Here is a 26,594-nt window from a genome sequence, read left to right on the forward strand (position 1 = left end):
AAATTTATGACAACTTATACGCTTCATTTTCTATTGTACTAAGTTTAACGATTGTTTTTTTTTCTCTAGAATTTCAAGGTCGTGTTGCAAACGTCAAAAATGAACCAGACATGCTGCTAGCTGTGGCCAAGTCAAAGGATGTATGCAAACAGTATATGACGTCTGCTGCCATTGTCGTGCGAGGTTTGCCTGTTAAATTGGTAGATTAAGTTTTAAAGAAAGTTGTGATATATAGGTAAATATGAGGAAGAGTGAGCAATACTTGACCATGACCAGAGTGAAATCAAAAGTATGAAACTTTTGTACGAAATTTGTACAGGGCTCTTCAGTCATTAGTTAATTTTAACAATTTTAACTTTTATACAAAGTAAATGTAGGTTTTGCGGAATACCGTATCTCTCTTTGTATCAAAGAACTCATCAAAAGTGTCAATCACTTCGCACTACAAGTAGACTGTCATTTTTTTTTAATCTTTTCATGTATTTTATACGTATACATTATTTTGAGAACGCGCAACGAATGTATTTATGTAATGAATTATACAAAACCATATTTTTATACTAAAACAAAATCAAAGTCTGAAACAGCTATAATTCATTGTTATAGTTGAGCGTCGTACACATACGTGGCGACAGGGAAACGAACAAATAAAAAGCCAGATTAATATAAGTGACACTTGTCGTAATACATTATTTTATTGCTATACAATAGATCTCAGTATTTTTACATTTTTAAATGTATATTTAGGAATTCACGATCCTGCTTGAGAGCCTGTTTAAAGCTATTTGAAGCCTTATGATTGAGTAAATTACAGTAATTTAATTCAATGTGTAACACAATGTTCGTGCGCTTTGATTATTTTTTTTATCTTTAGCTGGCGAGCGAGTATGATTTTGTTTTCTTTTGCATTATTCCATTGTCGTTTTTCTTTGTCGCGCCAAATCCAGACACTTATTTTTTTGGTTAAGCATTTTTATCTTTATCCAGCCTCGCACGCTCCAGCGTAGCTGCTCTATTACCACGACTTTTGTCTTCAACTGTTTTGTTTTAAATAACTTTTGCTTCATTAAATATAATATTATTATTTTTGCGTGTAAGTAAATTTCGTACGGTTTTGCCTTCGTTAAACGCTCCTCGTGTCATCACGTAAAATTACACATCTGTCTCGATCATCCTGTATTTCATTAATTAGTTTATTTTTATTATTTTGTAAAGTCGTACAATCATAATCAGTACTCGTATCTTTTTTTCTTTATATTTACAAAATGAGAAACCTAGTCACTAAGATTTTTTTTTTATATATTTTATATCTTTGCAGTCTTTTGCGTCACATTGAATTCGAGTGAATTGAATTGAATTTATAATTGAATCGTAATTAAAAAGTATACACGGTTTAGGCTAAAAAGTACAAGAGACAACCTGCGGCAAAAAACGATGCGCCGAGTTTATATCGCCTGATTCAATATATTTTATATATATGCACGCAATCTCATATGCATCGTGACTCTGTTTTCTTATATCTCTTCAGCTAGATTCATCAGCGTTTTTTCTTGCTTTGCTCTCGCGATCATCCATATTTTTTCTCGAGTTCACCTTCGGTGAGACTGAAATTCCATCGGTTGAGAATATTCATGTCGGATAATGTGTATACGCGTTCGAGCCCTTGGAACGTTTGCCACTTCTCGAGGATATGCAATTTTGAAATTTTAAAATAGTGCAGGGTATAAAAAGTGCTAAAATTATCAAAAATTTGTACTGATAATCGAAGGTTTTGCCTGAAAGTGATGTATAGAGTTTTAATCAATCGATAAATTCGATAAAACGCGCGACAGTTCGACAAACGGTCCAAGTATGCGATTGCGTGCTGTATAAAAAAAGATATGTTGATCTTACATACGTCATTTATAGTGTTTTACAGTTCACTATTAGTGCCTTGAATCGATACTTTACAAACGTAATATATTGTCAAGAAATAGCCCAACCGATCCAATTTGTACGTCTCATCAAAATTTTGCCCTTATTGTCTATAAACGAATATTATGCCGAAGGATCGCTCGACGCCTTTTTGTTTTATAATTTAGTTTGCGTACGCACGAGAACAAAAAATTATGTTTTGCGAATGCTCGAATAATACACGTATATATATACACATTATTTTTCTCAATGCATATCACAGAAATTTTCTGTTTCACGAAAAATTTCATTTGCTCGTAAATCAGAAGCTACTATTGTGTGAGATCGATCGTATAATTTTACTCTCGTTAAAAAAGTGTCGGCAAATATTTGTTTTCTTCGCTCAACAACGTTGAATACATAGAAATGCAAAAATTCTCGTTATAATTTTTTGTTCACGTATATATAATAGAGAATTGTTAAAAATGATCAACTCGACAGATGAGGAACACAAGTGTCATATTAACGCAAAGCCCATTGAATTATAATATTCATATGTGTGTCTGTGTGTACATCACGTGGCCGGAAAAGATCTGAAAAATGCGAAACGATGAGCAGGCGAGTTTCTCGAGTCACTGAATCGCGCTTCTCAAGATTATTTTGTTCAACGCCGACATTGTTATACATTAGCTTACCGGACAATGCAAAAGCTTCAACTGTCGCGTGGTACAGGTCTTTCGCATTCTCCGAAGCTTCCGAAACAACTTTTGAGCCTTCTCACACACTCAATGACAATCGTAAACGTATAAGGCCATCGGAAGTCCGTCGGTGATATAAGTTCTCTCGACGTCGACGCAATGGATTTTGCTTTTACATCTGCTTTGGAATTCAGCGAAGCGAGGGACCGAGTGCCGAAGTTGCTACAATTTACTCGATATAGAGCCATGTGTTTTCTGTGTTACTCTTGGGGGATTTTCATAATATCATCTCGTTTGAAAATAAACAAAACCGAACGCTTATCGTCGTACAAGGGTGTAGTGAAAAAAGAGCTGCGGACGCGAGGAAGAGTTCGCGTAGGCTTTACCTTCCCTTCTTTTTTTGTATATTTTCGATATTATACAAAAATAGGCCAATTTATCGTTTTCCTCGTTTTTTTTTATTCTCTCGCTGGCGAATTATCATTATAGTATCGTTATTATTAATATTATCGTTATTATCATTAATATTATAATATATCATATAGGGCATTGTTGGAAGTCACGCGAGCAACTCAGACGCAGAGTCCCTTGTTTCTCTCATGTTCAGCCTGGCTATTATCCTTTCGCTTTTCCAAAACGTCGCACAGTGTACAGTATACCTTTTTTGTGGCTTTTTCGTCATTTTTAGTCGCTTTTTTATTATAGCTAAGCAGATGGAATATGACATCGAGTACATCTCGTAAAACGCCTTCGAACAAGTAGAATATTTATACTGCAAAAGATACAAAATCGTTTTTGTAGCGCTTGAATCCCGCATATCTTTTGGAGCGATTGCTAGATCTCGTGCTTGGTATGTCTGCCCCGTCAATTTCGGCAGATTGTATCTTTGAGTACAATTGTTGTAACGTTTTGCGATATTGACTATCTGAATTTGAACAATGAAAGAAAATCATCAGTTTCAAAAGATCGAGCAATCGCCCCGAGAACCTCGCCCTCACCCCCGTAAAACATCGTCGTCGCTGCACGTGCTTGCTCGTGTGAGTAATTTTTTTTTTCAGTTATAGTTAATAGTTATCGATATGATGAATTCGATAAATTTATATGTTACACTTTATATCTTTTTTTTCACTTCAAATATACTCATCAGTTTAAACATTAACGTATGAATAATGGAAGACTTAGTAGTATCCAGGGACACTTTAAAAGGATTTTCATGTTTTTTTTTTCGCTTTTCACCTCTCCCCTTCCTTCACCCTCTCGCTCGTTCAGGTTTCATTTTTCAACGAACCTCAACCCGTCCCTGTTTTTTTCATCTTGTTTTCTCTCCTTAATCTTAAACGAATATCTTCTAGAATCTTTCGCGACTTTTCACGCTTTGTTTTTTTTCTTATTATCAACCGTTTCATTCGGTCCCCTATTGTAATTTTTTTTGTTTTTTTTTGTTCGCTCACATACTCTCAATGACATCTCTCTCCCTCGAATTTCCCTTTTTTTCCTTCAATCTCGGACCTGAGAAGAGACACGCGGGCTCAAGGTGAATTTGTTGGTTTTTTCTTCAGCGTCGGTGTGATACAGTTTGATTAACTCATTTTTCACCCCTAGCTCGACGTCTAGGACGTTTCTTATTGTTTTACCTTGTTTGCTATATTTTTCTCTTTTTTTTGTAATTTTTCAGGATTTTCCTCCCGTCGCATTCTCGTCTTCATCTCTGTCCCACAGACGCTTTCGTTGCCCGTACATCGAGGGAAAAATTCCCTCCGACACACACATCTCTCGTATATATTTGTCTGCCTTCATAGCGGCTGCACGCACACTCCTTCTTTTTATCTTAATTTTTTTTTGTATAGGACGTTCGAAGTTTTTTGTTTGCGTTTGTGTGTGTACATTACATCGTATCGCGAGCAAATCATCGCGTAACGCTCGGAAAAGTTCAGAAACACAAAAAAGAGTCCCCAAGCGCGCGTATTTTCTCGAAAATTTTCTTAGTCTTTTCTTCGTGTCTTAGGTAAATGCTATAATAGTTTCCGTTTGACATTTTTTTTGCGATGTGTTTAGGCAAGCGGTTTGTTTAGTTTGTATTTTTTTTTTTTGGAAGCCAACGTTGAGCAGTCAATTATTTAATTTTTTTAAAACTCCTCCTCTGCAGCAGTTCACCGTCATTATGTTTTTCTCGATAGTTTTTTGTTCGCTACTCTAAATATTTTCCAGTAAAACACAGTGAAAATTGTATTATTTTTTTGTTCGTTAAAAATTTAAGATTTTTATTTTATATCAAAACACGTCTAGAATTATAACGACTCGTTCTTTTAAAGCTTTTGTTTCATAGATATTTATATAAAAGCTTGATAATAAAATATGTACGATATGAGTATACCTCTACACCTAACAAATTCGTCTAAAAAATGGGGGAAAAACACTCCTCTCTCGAAAATCATGTTCGTGTGTCTGTGCAGTGTGCTATACATATACGCGGAAATAAACCTTGTACAATATACCTAACTCCACACAGTGAGAGAGAGAGAGAATTATAGTGTACACAACAACACACCTTTAATGGAAGATTAAATCACTCGCGTTTTATGCTTAAAAAAATTTAGAGAGTCGCGTATGCTTTTTCGCTTAAAATACAGCGCTTACAAGTGTGTTTTTTTCTTCATATCGTTTAGAGATATACATATATAAAGTACACGCGGAAACCATCGACTCGTGCCATAACACACGTCCCATGTCCGTTTTTCCTTCTCTCGTTCTATATATATATATCGAGGGCGATGCGAGAACGTCTTGCGTGTCGGCGGCGATATATATGCTATATATGATACATACATTATGCTCGCCATCGACACGAGAGATATATAGTTTGTTTGTTTTGTCATTCCTTCGTAATATTCGTTCGATTTATTATATTCTGTTCGTTTAAAAGATACTGTAAAACCGTTGAATTTTACGAAAAAACTCGGTGTATATAATAAACGCGATATTATTAATAATGATCATAACAACAGTAACTTTATTATCTATATAATATATATTAATTATATGTATATAATATATATACCTTTTTATGCTAGAGTAACCGCGCGCGGAGCTTCGCGTAAGCCGTCGCGGAGTACAAATTCTAATAATGTGCTGTATTGTCTGCAAGGTTCGTAATTCTCATCTCTTTCTCTCTCTCTCTTTTTTATCTTTTCCCACTTTTCGCGCGCTCGCTCTCACATCTCTCAACAATTAAATATTATGCATCTAGATTGTATATCGTACAATAATAGAATTTCTGCTCTTCGTTTCTCGCCGCAATTTTTCTGCTGTGTTTTGATTTTGACGCAACGAGTCCGGATCCTGGCAAACATGTTTTTTTTTTCAATAATTGTGATTATACGTACCGGCTTTATGGCAGCTCATCACTTTTCGTAAAGGAAGAGTGTAATGCATGCGTTGTCTTACTAATTATCTAATTATTGTACCATTTTTTTCATTAAATTAATGGAAGTGCGTGAATTTTCTTACATAACGTAATAATTTAATTTTCCTACAATAAATTAATTTATACAAATATATATAGTACACAGTAAATAAAGAATACATCGTTATCACTCTACGACGATTATTTTGTATTGTACTATTTCTCCTCTAGCGTCATATAAACTATATAAAATATCATAGTCGCGTGTAAATAAAATTGGTCTAATCGTTTTCCACGATATTATCGTCTAATACGAAGATTTGATCTTACTTTATAAAATTTCCTCACAACAATAAACAAAGTCAATATAGAATCGAATATAATATCATATACCCAATAACACTATTCTACTTTTCGTTATACTAATAATTAAGTCAACAGTATATATCACATTATAGCAAAATTGACAACTAATTCTCTCTACAATTCGTGAAAATTCATTGCCTCGCTGCCATAAAGCCTGTACTGAAAAATACTCTCGAGAGCCGTGTTTCTCGTTTGCCAAGATTCTCAGCCCACTTGTGCACATGTCGTTAACGAGGAAACTCCGGAATATTCGCGAGCGCATCTTTCTCTCATCGAAAAATTCAAAGGGGGGATTAGACACGATTCTATATAATAAGTTATCGGCTCGCCTTTAGTTTTAATAAGTATACTAGAAATTTCTCAACATTTAAAACGAAAAAACAGGGAGATAATGATAACGTTTATTTATTTGTTAATTTTTTTTAATCCTTTACTAGAGTATAAAGATTAGAGATCATTACTATATTTAATATATTTTGTTTGTCGACTCCGTTTTTCTCGTTTTACTTTTTAAAGCCTCAAACGCCATCAACACGATAAGAGCTCGAAAATCGGGGCTAATGTAATAATACTTCACAAGTATATAATATCATATATATTGTCAACAGTGTCAACGGGATGTCGTGTCCTTTTGCTTAGTTACTTATATACTCACGAGAGAAAAAATAAGTGTGTAAAAAGTAGAGCCTCGTTATACGATTTCTCATATCTTCTATCTTCCACGTTTCTAAAAGGGGGGAAACATTCTACAAACGACTACTGAAGATTTTTCTTTTCCTCGAGATCGGCGAACCTTTTTCTTGCGCCAATTTTGCGTCTACAGGTATTTATATACGTACTGCAAATTCGAAACACATCACGCACACACACACACACACACATATACGCCCAGGAGTCACACGAGAAATGTATGGGAACGTGAACGGAATCCTCGCATCGCGCTTTTTTATTTTTGAAAAAATCGTTTTCCCTCACTCTTGCTGCGTTTTTTCCGATCTGCTCTCGGAGATGCTTTTCAAGTTTCTCCTCGTATGTTTTTTATTCTTTCATATAGTTCGCGTCTTGCGCTTTTCAAGCGCTCGAGCTTTCTGTTGGTTGTGTTCGACTTTGACGTTTCTGTGGATTTTTATACTCGCTTCTTGATATTATTTTAGTTTACCCTCTCGATGAGACCTATATATTATCGACTTTTTGCGTCAGACGTTAGATACTTTTTTTTTCATTTTTTTTGTAAATCAAACTCGAAGGCACCTGTGTTATATTTTTTACGGATAGATGTGAAATACATAACTTGTGCTGTAGCTGCGTTTTCCATTTTTGTTCGTTTTTTAGTTTGCTTTATATTCTTCCTTCCGCGAGATGTATAGGTATAATTATATGAACATGGATTTTGCAGTAGGTTTAATTTAGCGCATAGCTATAACTCCTCGATTAGGCGTCGATGAAACCTGGAGACCGTAGATTATTACTTTAGCAAATGGTGAAAAAGACTCAAAAATCAAAAGATATCGTAATATAATACAAAAATAAAAAAGCTGATGTTATCAACGGTGCTATTGCGGCTTTTGATTCTTGTATACTCGAACACTCAAGATCAAAATCAATTGTAAAAAAACCGATAGTTTTGATTATCAGGTCGATAAAAAATCATTTCACGCTGCCTCATACGCGGAATTACATTTGTGCACTGGCTTTACGTATATTACATGTGAGTATGTGTGTGGGGGGCTGTGTATGACGCGTCGAAAAACGGAAAAACGTCCCCGCGCGTATAATATAGTATGGTGCTCTCGTTCATTTTTTTTATATTCATGTGGACGGCCTCTCACGTCTGTGCGCGCGGAATCGTTAGAATTCAAGATCGATGGATCGATCATCGCTCGATCGAGTCTGGAAATATGAACGTTTCGTCTCACGGTTATTCTTCTCATTATTCCTCTTTGTTCTGCTCTTGCTCGGTATTTAATAACTTAATCGTTAATAACCTACGTAGGCGTATTTAGATCGTTAGTAAAATTTGTGTGCGCGTTGTTCTCTCTGTCCCCCTCTAGTTTCGCTCTTCTCTACACGTCCTTAGTCAGGTTCTCTTCTCGAAAAAAGCTCTTGTTCGACTACTGGCTGCCAGCGCCAGGACACATTCCTCCTTTCTCGATTTTTTTTTGCTCTCTCATAACTCGTCGATGCGACCTTTCTATAGGGCCGCTAATAGCCCGTGTTTTCAATATTATTATTTTTTTTCGCTTTTTATTTTCACCTTGGCGAAAAAGGTCTACTACTTCACAATCATCACGTGTATATGTCAAAGCTAGAAACTCGCGAAAAAGTATATATTCCTTTATTGTATATACTTGAATCACTCATTCTTACTCTCGCACACGCGCTTTCGCTCTATCGTACGAATTCTCTAAAAGAAAGAATTTGCAAAAAATAGGTTTCTTTTTTTCTTTCTTTGTGCTTCGTCGGGAGGAGCTGCGTCGTTTACCTCTCTTTTTTCGTTTTCGAACGCGCCCCTCGCGATTCTTCGTTTACGATCCTATTGCTTCGCAATTGTATTCTTATTTATTTTTTGGTTTGTTTTTGTTTTTTATTCTCGAAAAAGGAAAACTGCCTCGATGTGTGTTTCTGTATACGTGGCATTCGTTTGCTTTTCTCTGCGAAAATCGCTCGGTATTCTCGCTTTTTTTTCGTTTGTCTTAGTCGTCTACGCAGCTGGAAATGTTTTATACTCTGGACTTTTCTTTAATTTTATTTTTGAGAAAATTTTAGGAGCTTACCATTGGTTTTGCTATGCGGATTTTCGTTACCGACTGAGTTAATATGAATTTAGAGACCCTTTTTAAAATCTAACATTTCTTATTATGTAAGATACGCAATCTATTTTAGTTCAAAGCGATTATTTCGGTAAATTTATTACAAATATAGCATTTATACTAATTATATTCATCTAAACTAATTATATTCGATAAAAACTGACACTTTTTGCATAAGGTTTTTTGTGACAGTTGCACTCGTTTAGCAAGTGAAACTGTTGGATTGTCTCGTTTTTTACGGTACAATCACGACCTTACAAAAGAACTATCAATTTCTCAGTAGATCTTACTTAGAAGTTACCACATTGTTTTCGCTAATTTGATGGCTAAAAAATCGAAATAATGGCTTCAAACCTAACTAATGAGAATCGAATCCTACCTTCAGATCTACGTAAAATCTTTAAAAATCGCTAAAAGATTTTCCACGGCACTTACTCAGTCGGTAACACATGTACCGACTCTAATACTACTACAACCCCTTTGGACGAGCAATAGCTTGACTACCCTCGTCTCTTCGCAACAGGTTATAGTAAAAACGCTTCGACTTCCTAATAATCGTCGTTTGCGTACCTTTCCAACTGCGTACAATTTTCCCCTTTTTTACCGACGGTTCAGTATCGTGCCTGACACGCTTATCGACCGCCAAGTCACGTCAGATGAGCGACGAGTAGACCGACGAGTAGCAAACCGAGTTGCAGACTGGTTGTCTTGCTCGAACCTCCGCAGACTTTGATCTCCAGCTCTTCCGGATGGTAGTTGATGCACTTGGCAGGTCTGCGTCGGTAAAGTCGTTCACGCCGGGCTGTGCATGCGCCTGGCTCCGACATGGCCTCGAACGGCCTTATGCCGAGTTTCTTAGTGCCGCATGGGCAGAGCGTATCCACCACGAGGAGGATCAGGTTTGTGTGGCTGATCTTCTGCACGCTGAACGGCCTGGAAAGCGAAAATGCGCGATCATACATAGCAAGTTTTTGATGATAGCTTTACATAATCTCTTGTGAATGAAGCATGGATATATTTTATGGTACTTATAAGGTTTTGGACAACTCCTTACCTTTCACATCCAGACAAGTGGCAGTTGGTCAGCTTTCCTTTGAGTGGATTACCCTGGCCACTGGTATTGAGCCTGTCAGGCTGTAGAATGTACAGGTCTGTATTTTTCTCGCAAGTCCGCAACTTGTGCGGTGGGAAATTCGTTGTCGTCGAGTGAGTTGTGGTTGTCGGAGGCGGAGGTTGCGCCACTGGTGGGTATGGAGGCAGGTCTTCATTCTCCACTGTCACCTCATCCGTCATTTCTGGTGGATAATTTTCACTATCGGGATATACTAAGTTTCCTGTAGAAATTTTTCAAACGACGATGGTGAATTATTGATCAAGATCAGGCTGGTATAAAATTTTATTTTTTTAGAAAATTTGCTAAAAGTTGAGTTGGAGCATCGACTATCAAACATGTTTTTACGCAGATATATTAAAATTGGATTCATAAGGTAAGCATAATAATACCACCGTTACTTATTTCATTAAATATTAATGAATAATTAGCCAACAAATTCTTAGCGTTTATGCCTGGGAGTTTTATCGTGAATTACTTATGGTTATGTCGCATTTGAGATTCAATGAGAAATAGAGTAGACAGAAGACAAATGCAGAATGTCTATATTTTAAACATAAATAATAAAGTAGAAATTGAAAATGACAGTCTATAGACCTGATAGAAATGAAACTTTATGAGAAAATAATAAATCAACAGAACTATTTTCACTAATTGCTTAAATAAAGTGAAAAATAATTGTATTCAACTAATTACTATTTATTGCTATCTTTCGGAAAAATATATTTGTTTTATTATTCTTTTTTTTCCAACATAAGAAAAAAAATTCTACCTCGGTAAAACTTACGGTGAAATATGAAATTTTATTATCATTTTTTGCGGCAGTTACAATGCACGTGCGATGAATAATAAAAAACCATATTGATCCCGTATACGCATAGCGCATGTTTATTTTATCAATCTCTTTGTGGTGATTCCTTTCTGAGCAATGCATTGAAAAAAAAATGTTTTCAGTCCGTTGCGTCTAGAGAATTTATTTCTTTCATTCATACTGACAAAAGGCAGCTTTTATCTACCGAAATGACCGTGAGCATTGTTTATATATTAGAAGGCGCAGTTTCCGGAAAATAAATGTTATACTCTACCATCATTGTCCGAGTCGGATGCATAGGCCCATATCGGCTGAAGCGCGTCTACCAAGTTCAGGTTGACAGTCCAAGTCCACATGAAGTTGCCCACAGTTGCGATGGTCTTCAAGATAGAGTAAGACGACGATGTCGGGGCAGCGGATATGTGGGAGGACTGCGGCGAGCAGACGCCTTGGTAGTCCACAACGTTGACTCGTTTGAATATCCTGTCCTGCACCAGAGAGTCCATGATGGTTCCGTCGATGTCACCGAAGAACTTGCCGGTATGCTCGTGCTTCTCGCTGATGATGACGAAGCCGTTGTTGTCCAGGATGTAACAGTCCAGCTCGTCGGAAGCGCAGTTCTTCTTGCAAACCGTGTTTCCGAAACACTGAAGGCACACGGCGAAGGTTAAAATTTATCTTCTACTGACTTTATGTGTTATTGCAGATACTCACGGTGGACGTGACGTTGACAAAGTGTGACGACAGCGACGCATGATGGAACTGGATTCCCACGACCGCAGCCGGAGCCTTGTGTCCCTTGCTCTCGACGAAGATCGCGTGAGTAGCCGTCACCAATGGTCTGGGATTATCAGCTAAAAGTTTCGTTCGAGTGATCATTTTTCAGGTGAAGATTCAGAGAAGATAATCCAGCGATCGACGATAAACGACACGTACCTGCATCGAAGGAAACGCTAAAAACGAAGCTCTCGGGCTCGACCGAGTGCTGATCGACTGCCCTTTTGTACCACGTCGAGTCCATGGCCCTCCTGTAGTTGTCAGCGAAATCCCTGATGGAGAACAAACCCGCATTAAAGCTCTCGTGAGCCAACCCGCATTTTGGAAATTTTATGCAACATGAAAGAGGTATTTTTTTTGTGCTTATCATAACGCGAAGTGAGGTATGATTTTTATATTCGATGACGTGAAATCGTAAACTCACGGTTCCTCTCTAGTATCGTCGTTCTGCTGATGATCGTGCCAACGTAACAGACCACTTCTGGTTGCGATAAAACTTCGGGCTACTCCGAATCTTCCCTTGCCCTTGCTGAAAAACACGCACCGATAGCCCGATTAGTTACGTTGAATGTGTGGCATCCGTGATTATAGATGAAATTACAGACACACACAAACATTCTTTCAATCCTGTTTGGTATCATGAGACAGTAATGATTTCGTCGATGATACATGATTCGTTCTTAGTTTAACAATCAATTGTCTGATTACTTTGAAGCTTTAGATTACTCTATGTTAGAGGTGTTAGTAGTTATTTTGATTGGGTTAGTAATAATTAAATTACCAATAGCCATACATTTTTACGATTTTCATAGATTCATCAAAAATTGTATTATAACAATAAGAATAATATTTTACGTTTTTTTCTACGAAACAAAAGGTAATCTTTTTAGCGCCGAAACGAGGTAAATTGAATAGTTTTTGTATTTACATTCTAAGATGAACCATATGTTTTATTTACAATAATTATCCTCTATTTCACATGTTGTAGTATTGAAACTATCTTCTTTTGTAATGTTATACTTTACCATTTGTAGTTTCTACTTGTGCTTGTATACATCACCTATCCAGGATTAATTTTCTCTTCATTTTCATTTTTGAACCATGGTGGAATCATCATATTTCTTACCATATTTTCAAAATAGTATGTTTATGAGAGGATAATTATTCCACTCAATTTACCCCTAATAAACTTTGGTGGCGCTAGGCCAATCGTAAAGTATTTCAATGAAGCTAATCGTTTACATCAAATGATTTTTATACCACAAATCTTCAACTCCTATTAGTCACAACATCCTTTTACAAATATCACACGTCACACGCACGACATATTTCACGCGTGGATAAATACAAGCGAATTAAATAAACGAGAAAATAGGTTTCGTTTATTTATTTCCAAATAGATTTACCCACACGCTCAGATGATGATTCGAGTTCGATGAATCTTTATCGGATGATATGAGATTAGGTGCAGGTGCAGGTGCATTTTGCATATATAATTATATAAAAAAAGGCAGACATGATACAGATGTACATAATGTTAGGACACATTACCGTGCAAATACAATTTTGTGCGAGCGAGCTTTTAAACATAGAACTTGTGCATTGTGATTACCTGTGCAGTACAGCCATCAGTATGGCAATGGGGCTGGCGGTGAAGACACACAATAATATAATAAAAATATACAATAAACAAGAAACATTGTAAATAAAATTTGTGGTTAGAACAGTAATTGTGCAATTGTGCATAGAATATTGTGCTATTGTGCATATATAATTGTGCGGTGCTCATATAAAAAAATTATAAATATATATTTATAAACAGTGAAATCGATCGATTGGTTCTCGATCTTTTTTCAAGCCTCACTTTCCTCTTGGTTAGAAATTAAAAGAAAATGTGCTCTTTTGCTTTTGTACTAACTGTATAAGGTGTTTTTGCTTATAAACTTGTAAACTATATAGCTAAGAATCCTTCAATCAGAACTTTTGTTAAAACACCTTGTTCAGCGTTTTAATAAGTGATAACTAAACGGTGCTATTGTAACTAAATTTTCTAAAAGAAGAAAGTGAGGATATTACGCAGATGCCATACTCTGAGTTTTTGAAAATATTTTCAGTCTGCAAATAAAGTTGCAATCTAGTTCGATTTTATTCAAAGTAAAATTATTGAATTTAAATATATTGATATGTCATAATCGACTGATTATACTGCACAAAATATACTTCGGATTTGCATGATTCGAAATTTACGAAGTGTAATTTTATCAATTTTCTAAAAGTATATTTTGCCAATTTTCTACAGCAATTTTATTTTCAGAAAGTTTGCTTCTTGAAAAATTGCATTAATGCTAAAGCTGGAGCATTTTTTGCTCATTTTATTAGGTAAAAGTCAATTCCTCGTATAAATCGATAAAGTGGAAATATACATTGACCAAATATATCTGATCAGCAATCGAGTCATAAAGTAACAGTTGAAAGTTATTTCGAGGCATCCAGCTTTAGCTTATTACGTGACTGTATACGATAGAAAATTCGATACAAAGCAGACAGTTAAAAACACCTTCCGCCCTTATTACATCAATCGATTGCAATTCAGAGTCTGCCCTCATTACGAAATTTTCTTTCGTACCGATACTTCCCAAAAACTTTCGAGTAAGCACCGCTTATTCATCATTCGAAAATCGGAATCCTCGTTCGAGTGCGAGTCGATCGATCGACCTTGGTGCAGTGAGTGCGTAAGTGCGAGTGAGTGCGAGTTAATACTTGGTGCTCATTATATGTGTTTAATTATTATAGCAACAAATCATTGTGCTCGTGGTCGTGCCTCGACCGGCGCTTGTTTTGTCTGTCTCTTAGTGCAAGTTCACTTACTTGTCCTCCTTTTGCATGGACTTTTCGCTTCGCTTGTCAAAGTCCTCGGTCGCCCAGGCGTCGAACACCAGGGATTGCAACAATCCCTTGTCACCTGTCGACACCAAGACGCACACGATTACAATCTTCTATTTTTATTTTTCAGAAAATAAAAGTCCAGTTGCTCACAGTAGTACGAATCTCTGTCGGGTTTGCTGGCCGGCTTCTGATGCGAGCTCGGGCTCTTGGGTCTCATCGATCGCCACTTCCAGCCCGGATTGTGGGCTTGAACCAGGAAATGCAGCACTCGCTCCTCCGGGGTGCCGAACCACTTCTCGGACTCGAAGTAGTACTCGCAGTAGGTCCAGTCCGGGTGGACCTTCCATCGGTCTCCCTTGAAGTATTGCGTCACTGAAATCGAGAGTTATTTTCATCGGCTGCTCTTCTCGACAAAAGCAGGGAAAAGTCTCCTCCGCAGCTGCTTCGAGAATCCGGAATCCCGATACCCGCCCGGCGCGACACTTATATCACTGCCCCGGAATTCAATCCCCTTCTCCCTCTCCCTGTTCCTCAATATTAAAAAACGGCACAGCGATTCTCATGCGGAAGGGGGTATATATCGAGAGAATCAGGATCGACGCCAAGGCACGAAGCGGATAACGGACGAGGCCGCCGCACAGATATACGCTCTCTCGCGCGCATTCTCAATTTTTCATACTGTATTACGAATTCACGGCATTCCCGCGTCGAGTTAAATGCGCCGTAAACGCGCGCTGCACACCGCGACTATACACTGCAGACACTCATATACGGCAGTCTCACTTCCTCTCTCCTCGTGGCCAGATATTTTTCATTTGGAAATAAGCGTCGCCGCACTTGTCCACCCGCGCGTGAGTCAATGAAAAATTCGCGACATTGCAGCCGTCATCGCGCGAGATATTAAGGATGCGTGTCGTGCGTTTGTCTCGTGATAATACTCTTGGGCGACTTGATGAAATTAAATTTTTTCCCTCCGCTCTCTCCCGCGAATTTAATTAGATGCGTATGATGAAAAATTTTAAAATTAACTCGTGCCGCGCACATCGGAACGCTGCATTCGTAAGGCGCGAGGCGTGCATTTTTCATCGCGCGCGATTTTAATGCGGAATAAATTATGAATGCGAGCTTTGTATGTGTCGTTTTTGTACAGTATACCAACCGTTGACTTTGGCATGTCTTATTTCCTGCTCGGCGTGAACTTCGAACATGCCGTAGCCTTCGGGTAACGCTAATCCCAGCGAGAAGGGCGTCTCTTCGATCGGCTTGTAGAAGTAGTTGTGCCGTCTGATTGATACTCGTTTCTGGGGAATCGGTAAGGTGGGTTTGAATGTTTCAATGATTCGTACTGTATAGAGTCTTGTTTTTCGATATTTACCATGTCGTCGTACTGAATCTTCACGGAGAATTCGGTCTCTCCCTCCTTCTGGTCGATCATGTCGTGTCTCAACTAGGGATTGGAATTGGATGTTTTAAATGCAAGTTTAATCGTTATTTGAGGGTGAATTGGTTATCGAAACTCACGTCGAGAAGAAGCGAGTTGTTCAACGAGTGCATCGGACCGTCGAATTCGGAGAGTTCTACTTCAGACAGGTCGACGCTGAGGTATTTCCGCTTCAGTGTCTCATCATACTGAAATCAACGATTTCATCATTAGCAATCATTTCCCGAAGTTTAACTCTTAACTCTTATGGGACGTGTATACTCACTTCAACGTTTCCAGGCTGAAATTTTGTGAAAGAAGAATCGTTAATAATTCTTACTGACCAATTTCAATTCGATTAAGCATTAAATTATTCTTACCAAGGGGCGTAGATCAGGGTGGTACAAGACTCGTCCGTTGTTGTCCACCAGAAAGGAGTAACCGTTTATTCCCAGCTATCGAGAAAAAAATAATTTTATATTCATTGCTGTAGTTTGCGTGGCTAATTGCTTAATTTGCTCTCAATATTCACATACCTTGTACGGAGGAACAAGCTTCTGAATCTGATCGATCGGTACGTCTGTCCCAACGATACCCAGCAAATTAGCCGATCTCTCCTATGATTCATAAACAAGAGCATAATTAATCGTTGCAATGAAGCATCGCCTTGATTATCCAATAGAAACTTCAGAACAATTATTCTGGATTCCTCAAGTTCGACTTCGCGATAAAGTCAATCGTTATCTCTTAAATTTTAACTACCAGACTCCAGATATATTCGGTGCATCAACCCCTTCACCTCGGAATACCTTCGTCATTAAAAAACCAGAAGAATCCAGATACACACACACACACACATGCGGGCGATATAAGAGCAATGCACTTTGAATTACCGTGTGATCCCTGCGGTCCAATATAGGCGCCGTGACTGACGTCATGAGTTGACCTTGACCCTCGAGGCCGTATCTGCTGCTCTGAAAGTTTATGAAGACAATTAACGCCCGCTTCTAATCTGATTAAACTTGGAGGAGGTAGTAGTGGCGGACCTACTCCTCTACACTACTCGAGAGCGTACGTTTCACCTCGATCGTTTTAATGACACTTCGAGAGATCGAAGCTTTTCGCTTCCTGCGCGCACAGCTGCCTTCTTCCGAAACTATCGACTTTCCCAGCGCGTCGCCGGTCGTCCAACGAAAATACGTTGACTTTTCTCTTTCTCCTCGTCTGTACTATACGTTCCTCGTTCTTTTCGGATTTCACGGCGAACTTATCGAGTTTAACGCGCCGATATAAAAGAGCTTTCATTTCGGATATACCGCGTGCGCATATATTTCCGCGGCGTCGTTTCGCAGTGGTGAGGCAGTAAAATTATTATACGACTTCTCCGGGGAGAGAAAGCCTCTTTGCATTTTTTTTCCTTGCGCGGAAATATAAGGCTGCGGCGCGGAAAAAGAGGAAAAATCCTCGCGCTGAGATTAGAACGAAATAAAACTTTGGCAATGTTCGGTGCGCGCAACGACTTTGAGTAGCATTTTTCTTCTTTTTTTTCGAGAATAACGCGCTTAAAATAAGCGCGGCGGTATGAAAACTTTGAAAGAAGATTAATTTAAAGTTTCCACAAGTGGCGCGGATTCCCAGTAGTTTCCCAGAGTAATTTTGAAAAGTGCCGAGACATTGATCATACTTATTCAATTTTCCGTGTTAGTCTCGTTACAGGCAGCTTTGCCGAATTTTGCGAAGTGTTTTCTGTTGTGTCGTCACTTACTTTTCCGCCGATGTACACCGGGGACCAGTGGATGGGATGGTCGCGTTGATAGAGGACCATCGGACGGGCCATTACTTTGATGTACTCGAATACTTTGCTCTTGATCTCTTCCATGTTCGTTATTCTGGCATAGAATCCTGAAACCCGAACGTGTAGCATGAGTATATAGAGGACTATTTAGTCACAGAATAAATAACGATAACGAACCTTTGTTGTTGCAGGACATGTCGTGGAGCTCCTGACTGTCGTCTCCGCCCACGAGATAAGTGAAGATCCTGACGGGCATGTGTGGCGAGTTGTACCTCTTGATCAGGTCGACGGGTGGACCCTCGGATCTGGAGGTGATCAGCATGATCGCCTGGTTGCACTGGCTGCCTTGGGACGACCTGTTGTACTTGTGCAGGATCTCGAAGGCTGTGCTCATCGCCGCTGAGATGTTGGACGGCGATTCGGACTTCAGGTTGTTCATCGCGTTCTGGTGGCAAAAGTTTTTTTTAGTTTTGTAATCGGGGTCGGCTCGCATATTCTCGTATCCGGGCCGATATTGCGATCACCGGTGATTCTGATTTCAGGTCAGAGGGCTCGAATTAAGAATTGACGAGCCAATTACGTTTATCAAGCTCGAAATGCGGTTGTTTGAAAGGAATACTTATACAACGTTCCAGTTTCAGGATGAAATTAACACATTTAAATGAATTAGCCACCTTGAGTTCCTTGACGTTCTCGGGCGAAGCTGCGAGCATGCTGTCCTTGAAGCACTTGACAATTTCCTCGGCGCTCTCGGCATACCGGTACACGTTGACAAAGTCGTTAGGGCCAAGACTGTCGAGGACGGCGTTGGTCGTGGCGACGACGAGTTTGCGTATTTTGCTGGAAGACAGGCTGGTACCGTCGACGAGAATCGCCAGGTCCTTGGGGGAGGTGGCGCCGCCCACGAACCACTCCGACAGCCGGAAGTCGTCGACGTCGCGCACGCGCACCGGTTTGCCGCTCTGCGACGGCGAGGCGTCCACTGGTGGCCACGAGATTGCTGGAGTCAAGTTTGCCAGATTATATTCTTTTTCTCGTCGTAAACAAATTTTGAAAAGAAATTAATTGTAAAAGCCAAGCTTCCACCGCTATAATACTCCGTGATTCTCTTTGATAAGAATGATAAAAAGCGTCGAATTCACAGACTTCATTAACATCAATGGAGAAAGCTCAGCGCTTCAAACGTCTCATTCAGTGGAAAAAGAAGGATAAGGATACGGAAGTGAAAAATCGCTGTAGGCCTCAATGAGATCTCTCACGAGAAGGCTACTATACTATACGTTTCTCGCGGCGCGTAGAAAGTGAAAATAGCGGTATAGTAGCCCCGCAGACGCAAAAGACAGGAAAGAGAAGGAGATGGTGGAATAAGAGTGTACAACGAACAAAAGCTCACCGGGAAAGCGGCGTAAGAAGCCGGAAGTCGATCCGAAGTACTGCCAGGAGAGCGTCGGGTCGCTCTCGTAATTGTTGACGAAGAGCGGGTCGAGGTATTCGCTCCATTGAAGGCCGGATGCCACGTCGGATTCTTTTGTGCGTTCCCCAGCAGCCGGACGAGACGTCGAGCAGATAGATAGAGAGAGAGAGAGAGAGCGAGGGCGAAAAGAAAAGAGAAACGTAAATAATGCATTTGAGGAATTGCTGCTACGCCGTCTTCAGCCATTCCATGCAAATGAGAGCTGAAATATTAGCCTTTTAAATTGTTCACTTGTTTCCCTCAGCTCTTTGGAATAACTTCAATCGTTGCGATTGTTACGTGGGTGGACGTAATCTAGCTAAATTATCCACTGCATAACGACCGCAACGATTGCACCACCACAGCAGCGCATGCGAGGTCGGAGAATGGGGATCATTACCGGTGTCCTTGACGCCAGGTGGCATAAGGACCGCCGAGAGGCTGAGGTTGACGGCTAGGTGATCGAAGTGTCGGTTGGCCGTGAGGTTGACCTCCCGCGCTCCCGAGCTCAGCTTGCCGTCGTCCCCGTACAGATTGATGCGATGGCTCGCGTAGTACTTGGGCGGCGAGACCGCGCCCTCCCGCGACGCCGAGACCGCCGCCTGCTCCGCGTTCTCCATCAGTTTCTGCAAGGATGTTATAGTTATTTCATATGAAATTCGCAGAATTATAATAACATAATTCGCAGGACGTCTCGCTTCTCGACTCGCGAATTATCTCGGTGTTTCAACGCGTAATATAATGTATGTATAAAAGAGGGGGGGGGGGGTAAAGGTCATTGTCCCCGAGCTATTCCTAATCCTTGGCAGAGAGCTTTCGCCGAGTCTTGAAAGCGCATCAACGCCTTTCCCGTGTTATTACGCGACTCTGCTTAATTAGGGCAATTTTCATTGCGCGTGTCAGAGATTTTTCGACTCGTAATGAGATTTACTCGCCGGGAATTATACCAAGCGCGCGGGGCTTAATTAATTTAATAAATCATCGTTTATAACGGATTCCGCGTGTGTGGGTCTATGCTGTGCGCGCGAAAGTTATTTATATATCCTACGTACCATCACCGCGTTCATTTTGAAGTCCATCATGTTCTTCACTTCCGCAGCCATTTCCCTGACGAGCACCAGGCCGTCCTTTTTGTTGACCGCCGATCTGCCTCCGTGATATTTCTGTAAAAGGCGGGCATCGATAATTCATCGAAGGAAATCATTAGCGTATATTATAAATATCAGACCCAGTAATCAACGCTGAAAAAGGTAACTTACGCTCTTGATGTCGCTCATCTTGGTGATCTGTCTGCCGAATTCCCAGAGATCGACGCCGAACCTCATGGCCCAGTTCCTGACCCTGTAACAGACGAAATAGCGCATAGGTGCAGGGCAATCGTTAGAGAAAGAAAAACTCTCCTCTCGACATATCGGCCGAACATATATAGGAATTCTCGAAATTATGAAAATTAAACTCCCGTCGCCAGAGGCGACCCAGATCAAACTTGCCTGTTTGTCCTGAATTGTCTCTCTGAATAGCGCGCAAGAGACGACGCGTTAAACGCGCTCTATGTGTGTACGCGTTTGTTGCATACGACCTATTTACGGAAAACTCCTTGACAATTGAAAACGGCGGAATATAAATATATCCTTTCTAGCTTCGCTCTCTGCGCCGAGGACAATCGAAATTTGCCTTATCTTCAATATTATCCGCTCTATTGTGTTTCAAGATATAAAGAGAGGAAAAACGTGTGCAGGAAGTCTTATCGAGCTCATACGTAATTGACATTTGAATACGACGATTCGAATCGGCAGGCGCTTCCGCGTTGCGCAACTAATCACGTTTCGACCTACATCGACTTTTATTTTTTATTTTTCACACAACGCTCGTTACTTCACAAATCCGCACGACAGAGACGGATTCAAGCTCGCTGCGTGTTATTCACGGTAGATTTACTCCAGCCGCGACCGCACGGCGCTTTGATTCGCACTTCGGGCGTGTGCAACAAGACGAAAAAGAGCCTTAAAGGAGGAGAGCTCGTTAACCGGTTGGCGCTCAACGCAAACGTTTTAATCTTCCGCGCGCTAAGCCGCTGCCGCGCGTCAAAGCTCCTTAATGCGCGCGCGCGCGCGCGAGCTTTGAAATGCGACTTTTGAAACGGAAAACAATTTCGCGCGAGGGCAAGTGTCCGGTTGGTTAAAAAAGAGTAAACCAATTACGAGACACTTATCCGCCGTGTTATACCGAACGACTAACTGGATAACAAAATAGCGCGTCGTGTTGCGAAGGCGTTTGACACGAGTAATAATACCTCTCGCGGGTGAAAATTTCACTCTTCGAAGATAACGAGTTAATGCATCCGAGAGCGCAAATCCCGCGAGCTGAAAATTCAAAACTCTCCGAGTCGATAAACCGCATTAAAAACCGCGTCAGAGCCGACAACGTGATAATCCTCCGTGCAAATTCCTCCCCTCGCTCCTTGTCGTCCGTGAAATTCCATCTCCGCCAAACACACATACACACACACACACACAAGCTCTCGACGCGGCGTATCTCAATTTCCCGCGGCCGCGTGGATATCCTACTTTGAATTTCCCTCGAAAAGGAGCATAAACTTTTTCTTCCATCCCCGAATAATATTTTCTCCTCTCGAGACTCTCGTGTTTAGGAAAATACAAGTCTGCGCGATCTTTTCTCGCGAGAGCGGGCGAACTTGTAAAACTCCGTAACCGGCCAAAGTTTAAAGTTGATAAAGTTTGCGCGCGCGGCATAAATTGCGTATCTGTTAGCGCGCGCCCGGCGGAATCGGAGAAAAGGGGTGAGGATAGGGAAAGATATGTGAGGTGCAGAAAAAGGAGTAGAGCAACTTATGCTGCACAGCACCGAGGCGTTTATTGCAGAATGGAGTTTTGCGTGCGACGTGTTTCTTTCGAGCTCGAGGTGGAGGCGGTTCGGCCGGAAAGTGTCTGGGAAGTTATGCACAGGCGGTATAGCTTATGGACACGCGATTTTCTCTCTCGTTTTTTTTTTTTTTGCGGAGGCGGAGAGGGTGAGGTGATTGATCGTTGGGGATTCGATTTACGTTGCGTTATTGATTTATATCGAGTACACGGAGCGTAATGGTTTTTAAACGCTGTCCCCGACTTTTCGACAAACGCCACCGACCTGTTTGTCGAGGAAGCTCTCCGGCGTCTTTTGAAAACTCGACTTCACACTTTCCGGACACGTTTCTATCTCCACGACGGCACTTCTAAATCGCTGCTGCAGAGCCGTCCCCCTCCCAGCGCCAAAGTTTTTCGTAAGCTCTCTCTCTTGAGAAAACTGCACTAAACTTTCCCTATTCCGTTAACTTGTCGGCTTGCGCGCCTTATCATCTTGCTCGCATCCACCGGATGCCTTTTATTTAATAAGCGCCGACGCTATGACTCTCATTGCTTTTGCGGTTGTTTTTTTTTTTCGTCGAAATTCGAGCGACAGTGTAAATACAGCTGCAAAACGGTCCGTCTCGCGGTTCATACACACGGTTAGTTACGTAATACGGGTATAGTGTGCTGCGGCGGCGGGCGAGTGTAAAACTCGGGGAAGCTCAGCTCGGGTTTCACCTGCGCCGCCGGCGTGCGGCTGGTTATTATTCGGCTATCCGGTTTTCACGAGCCTTGACGCGCTCGCCGGCGTCGAAACGCGGCCCGTAAATTCGGATTAACGCGAGAGGAGTATATGTGTGCCGTATTGATTTTGTGAAATTTCGCTGGAGATATCCCACTTAATCCGCGATATTATTACTTCAATCAGCCGCGCTACCGCTCCACTTTATAATAGTGGATAATTATATAATGGGGCCTGTGTAATCACTGGCAGCGAGCGTATTTTCACTGACGAGAGCCGTATCTTCGATTACAGCTGCTTTATTTTACGGTGTGTACTCTCGATGGCTAATTTTTCTCTTATCATTGATTTTCGACCTTGTCTCTCTCTCTCTCTCTCTCTCTCTCTCTCTCTCTCTCTCTCTCTTTCTTCAAGCGAAAAAAGAAGAAGCATCATCGCCAGAAGTGAGACAGAGAGATCCCCTTAATTTTACTCGAAACTTTGTTAAGGGTCACTTTTCCGGGCGCTCGCGCGCGCGCGCAAACTTGAGCAGTCAAACAGAAAAGCTCGTCGACGGGAGAGCAAGCATGAGAGAGACAGAACGACCGATACGCAATTTATACCACGAGAGACGAAACTTTCGAGCTCTCGAACTTCCTGCGCGCGCGCGCGTCGTTTTTTTCATACTCCCCCCCTTTCTTCTACACTATACAACCACGCGCAGCTGCACTAGGGGTCGTACACGAGCTTTTCCGGTGGCGCGCGACCGCGAGACAAGGACTCGCGGCCTCCGGCGTTCTATCCCTCCTCTCGACGGTCTATATACACGCAAAGATGCCTCGCAGCACCGATTTCCCTCTTTTTACATTTTTTCTCCCCCAGAGGGACCTTGAAACGTTATACGTATAGGCGAGAGCTTTCGAGCTTTGATTCCGTTCCTCGATAATGGGCGCGCGTCGATGCCGATCCATCACGCGGAAATCATCGGGCACATCCTTCACAGCCGAGCATGAGCGATTAAAGCTGATACGGAAATTTTATTCAATAATCCGGCACGTATATACGTATAGTATAGGTAAAAGCGGTCGGAATACGTTCGTTTAAACAACCGAACACGCGCACGTGTGGAGGTCGCACGAGCTCGGAATTTCACGCCCTGTCGAGTGGCCGTCGAAGCTGTATACACGTCGATATGTACCCCCCCCCCCCCCCCCATTCGAGCGACTGGAACATCTTGCCGTATTACGCGTTATATAGAGCTACAGCGCATACTTCGCTGCGGCGCTAGAGCGAGGACGATAGGATCTACGTAATGGAAACAAAATATCGAGGGAGATCCTCTTCCTGGCACACGCTCGATTAAAAACCGGATCCTTACGCGCAAAGCTTCGCCGATTCGATTATTGAATCGAGTACGCGCTGCTTACGAATTGATGAAAGAAACTTTGAACGGAATAGTATCGTCAACTATTTATCTCGCGAGCTTTCAGTCTATCGATTGTCGCTCTCTCAGCTCATACATAATAAAATTCCAGTTGATTTAAATCGACAGGTAGACAATCCATTTGTTTCCTGGGCCGTAAGCGACGGTTGACACCCTTTCGCGCGCTCGCGGCGTGTATAGCGGATTGTTTAAGAGCTGTGGAATTGAATCGCTATATACAGCTTCGCAATTTACGCGCGATGAACGACGCTGCTGTGTAAAGCTCGTTTGTGCGTTGTAACGGAGAGCTTTTTACGCGCGCAATCGATTATCGTGCATAATTTATAAAGTATTCAGTGTATAAGAAGGTACTTTTCTGTTTACACAGAAGTGGGTATAAGAACGAATGCATTATACTTTGTACCATGTGTGTGTGTGTGTGTAGTCTTGATTGAAAAATTGCTTCATACGCGAAATGATGAACTCTCGGCTCGCTTTAATTAAATAAAACGCCAGGCAAATTTATGGTCCTCTCACTCCTGCGTTTATTTAGGCCGACTGTTTAATACGCTAAAATAATGCGAGTATACGTTATCGGAAGGAGATATCGCTCTCTCTCTCTCTCATGATTTATTCCAAGAAATAAAGCTCGACGTGCTCGTCGCCTGAATAATCCATCGAGTGCGAGTTTTACACGCATAGCCGCGCGCATTAGTTCGAGACAATTAATCCCCGACTCACACACACATACAGTGTCGTTACGTAATCGCACGTGTGTCGGCCCTTCCGCGAGATAAAAATAGTGTAAAAATTGTACTCACTCTCCGTGGGGTATGTCCTCCTCCTGCTGCCTGCTGACGTCGACGCTCAGCAGGACGAGGACGGCGAGCCACATGACGGCCCTCATCTTGGACCGGCTACTCTTGCCTCTTCTTCCTTGCTCTATCTAGCTCTCTCGCACACACAAAAAACTCTCTTTCTCTCTCTCTCTCTTTCTCTCTCTATCCGTCGTCTCAGCGTCGTCACCCTTTTATCGATTCATCCAGTAGCAGCAGCAGTGGAGCTGCGACTCGAATGTAGTCTCTTTCACCGCACACAACTCGCGCACTGTTATTATACTTTCTGATGCTAGTATGTGTATACCTGGAGATCTCTCTCTCGGGGGTCTAGGCCGATGGATACACGCGAGAGACACAGGCACGTCCCTATATGTATAATATACTTATGTATACGCACAGCATACGCGGCGGATCTTATCTCGGCGTATACTACGAAGGCCGACGATCGATTCTTAAAGGGAGGATAGTAGCGGCGGTAGTAGTAGTAGGGGCTCGGTATAGCTCCTCTCGCTCACACACTCGTGTCGTAGTCCAATAGCTGCTGATGCGGGGATGGCATCGACTCATAGCGGCGCCTGGACCTCCTCGGCGGCATGTCTGACCGCAGCCTGACTCGTTCCACTGGTCGCGAGCTTACGTAATCCTTCTACGCTGCTTTTGGGGTATAGGCCTGCGATGCTGCTTCTCGGCATCGGTTCCGACTTTCTCTCTCTCTCACACACACACAGACACGCACGGACGTGGGGGGAAGCGCGCGCTGCAGGCAAATCCTCGGCGACGACTGGGACGCCGCTCTCTCAGATCCTTCTCTCTCGGGGAGAGGCGCTACTGCGCGCGCCCGCGCATTACTCTTACTACACGTCTCTCTCTCTCTCTCTCTCTCTCTACGCTCGCGCGAGCGCCAGGAGGGAGGGGAGCACACAGAGCTTTGCTGCTCCCGGAGAGCCTCTACGTGTGTACCTACGCGAGCCGGATGCTGGGAGTTTATATTGTGCGAGCGAGCGGGAAAACAGACGCGTGCGACGGGCTCGTTTGAAGAAGAAGAAGAAAGCGCTGGCCCTCTCTGTATGCTATTTTCCTTTTTTTCTTCCTCTACCTCCTCTGCTACTTCCTCTTTTTCTCGTGGCTCGCACGCGCGCGTCGAGTTTTGTCGCGCGCGCGCGCGCGAGCTTGCAGCGCTGCTGAAAAAAGCTCGCTCTCTCCGGAGCACAGTAGTAGGTGGGGTTCGGAGCGAGCTGCTGCGCACGCCCGGCATCATTGATTTAAACGCACACACGCAGGGCGCGGCGAGCCATATTTCCCTGCCGGCAGCTCGTTTGCCTCCTACGACGACAGAGCGAGA

The 26,594-nt window shown here is 41.8% G+C and overlaps 2 protein-coding genes across 3 annotated transcripts in view; one reads left to right on the forward strand and one right to left on the reverse strand.

Moving 5' to 3' along the window:
* The window catches only part of LOC100286823 (separase), a 68,435-nt gene extending 67,762 nt beyond the window's left edge, over positions 1 to 673 (forward strand). The window contains exon 12 of the mRNA XM_016989852.3: positions 70 to 673. Coding sequence (XP_016845341.1) covers positions 70 to 209 — 140 coding nt within the window. The 3' untranslated portion in view covers positions 210 to 673. The remainder of the gene's footprint in view (positions 1 to 69) is intronic.
* Positions 667 to 26,079, reverse strand: LOC100120163 (voltage-dependent calcium channel subunit alpha-2/delta-3). Of its 2 annotated transcripts, XM_016989850.3 has the most exons (24): positions 25,235 to 26,079; positions 20,683 to 20,764; positions 20,476 to 20,586; positions 19,824 to 20,049; positions 19,364 to 19,495; positions 18,645 to 18,970; positions 18,148 to 18,415; positions 17,941 to 18,077; positions 17,069 to 17,149; positions 16,712 to 16,792; positions 16,556 to 16,630; positions 16,462 to 16,476; positions 16,277 to 16,384; positions 16,131 to 16,202; positions 15,915 to 16,056; positions 14,906 to 15,127; positions 14,738 to 14,831; positions 13,482 to 13,514; positions 12,294 to 12,398; positions 12,029 to 12,141; positions 11,807 to 11,946; positions 11,367 to 11,739; positions 10,225 to 10,504; positions 667 to 10,103 (listed from the first exon to the last, which is right to left on the reverse strand). In XM_016989850.3, the coding sequence occupies exons 1-24, from the start codon at positions 25,318 to 25,320 to the stop codon at positions 9,818 to 9,820; spliced, it is 3,588 nt and encodes a 1,195-aa protein (XP_016845339.1). In that variant the 5' UTR covers positions 25,321 to 26,079; the 3' UTR covers positions 667 to 9,817. The 2 variants fall into 2 exon arrangements, with proteins under 2 accessions (XP_016845339.1, XP_016845340.1); XM_016989851.3 differs by lacking the exon at positions 13,482 to 13,514.
* Between the last annotated feature and the right edge of the window lie 515 nt (positions 26,080 to 26,594).

This window comes from Nasonia vitripennis, chromosome 4 (genome assembly GCF_009193385.2).
Source record: "Nasonia vitripennis strain AsymCx chromosome 4, Nvit_psr_1.1, whole genome shotgun sequence".
Lineage (NCBI taxonomy): Eukaryota > Metazoa > Arthropoda > Insecta > Hymenoptera > Pteromalidae > Nasonia > Nasonia vitripennis.

Bases quoted from the DNA above. Each gene is read 5' to 3' on its own strand.
- LOC100120163 (XM_016989850.3), bottom strand. From the start codon at position 25,320: ATGAGGGCCGTCATGTGGCTCGCCGTCCTCGTCCTGCTGAGCGTCGAC. The intron at 16,631-16,711 runs GTATGTGAATAT...TTTTCTCGATAG, and splicing joins AGCTTGTTCCTCCGTACAAG to CTGGGAATAAACGGTTACTC. The intron at 16,057-16,130 runs GTAAATATCGAA...CCGATTCCCCAG, and splicing joins AGATTCAGTACGACGACATG to AAACGAGTATCAATCAGACG.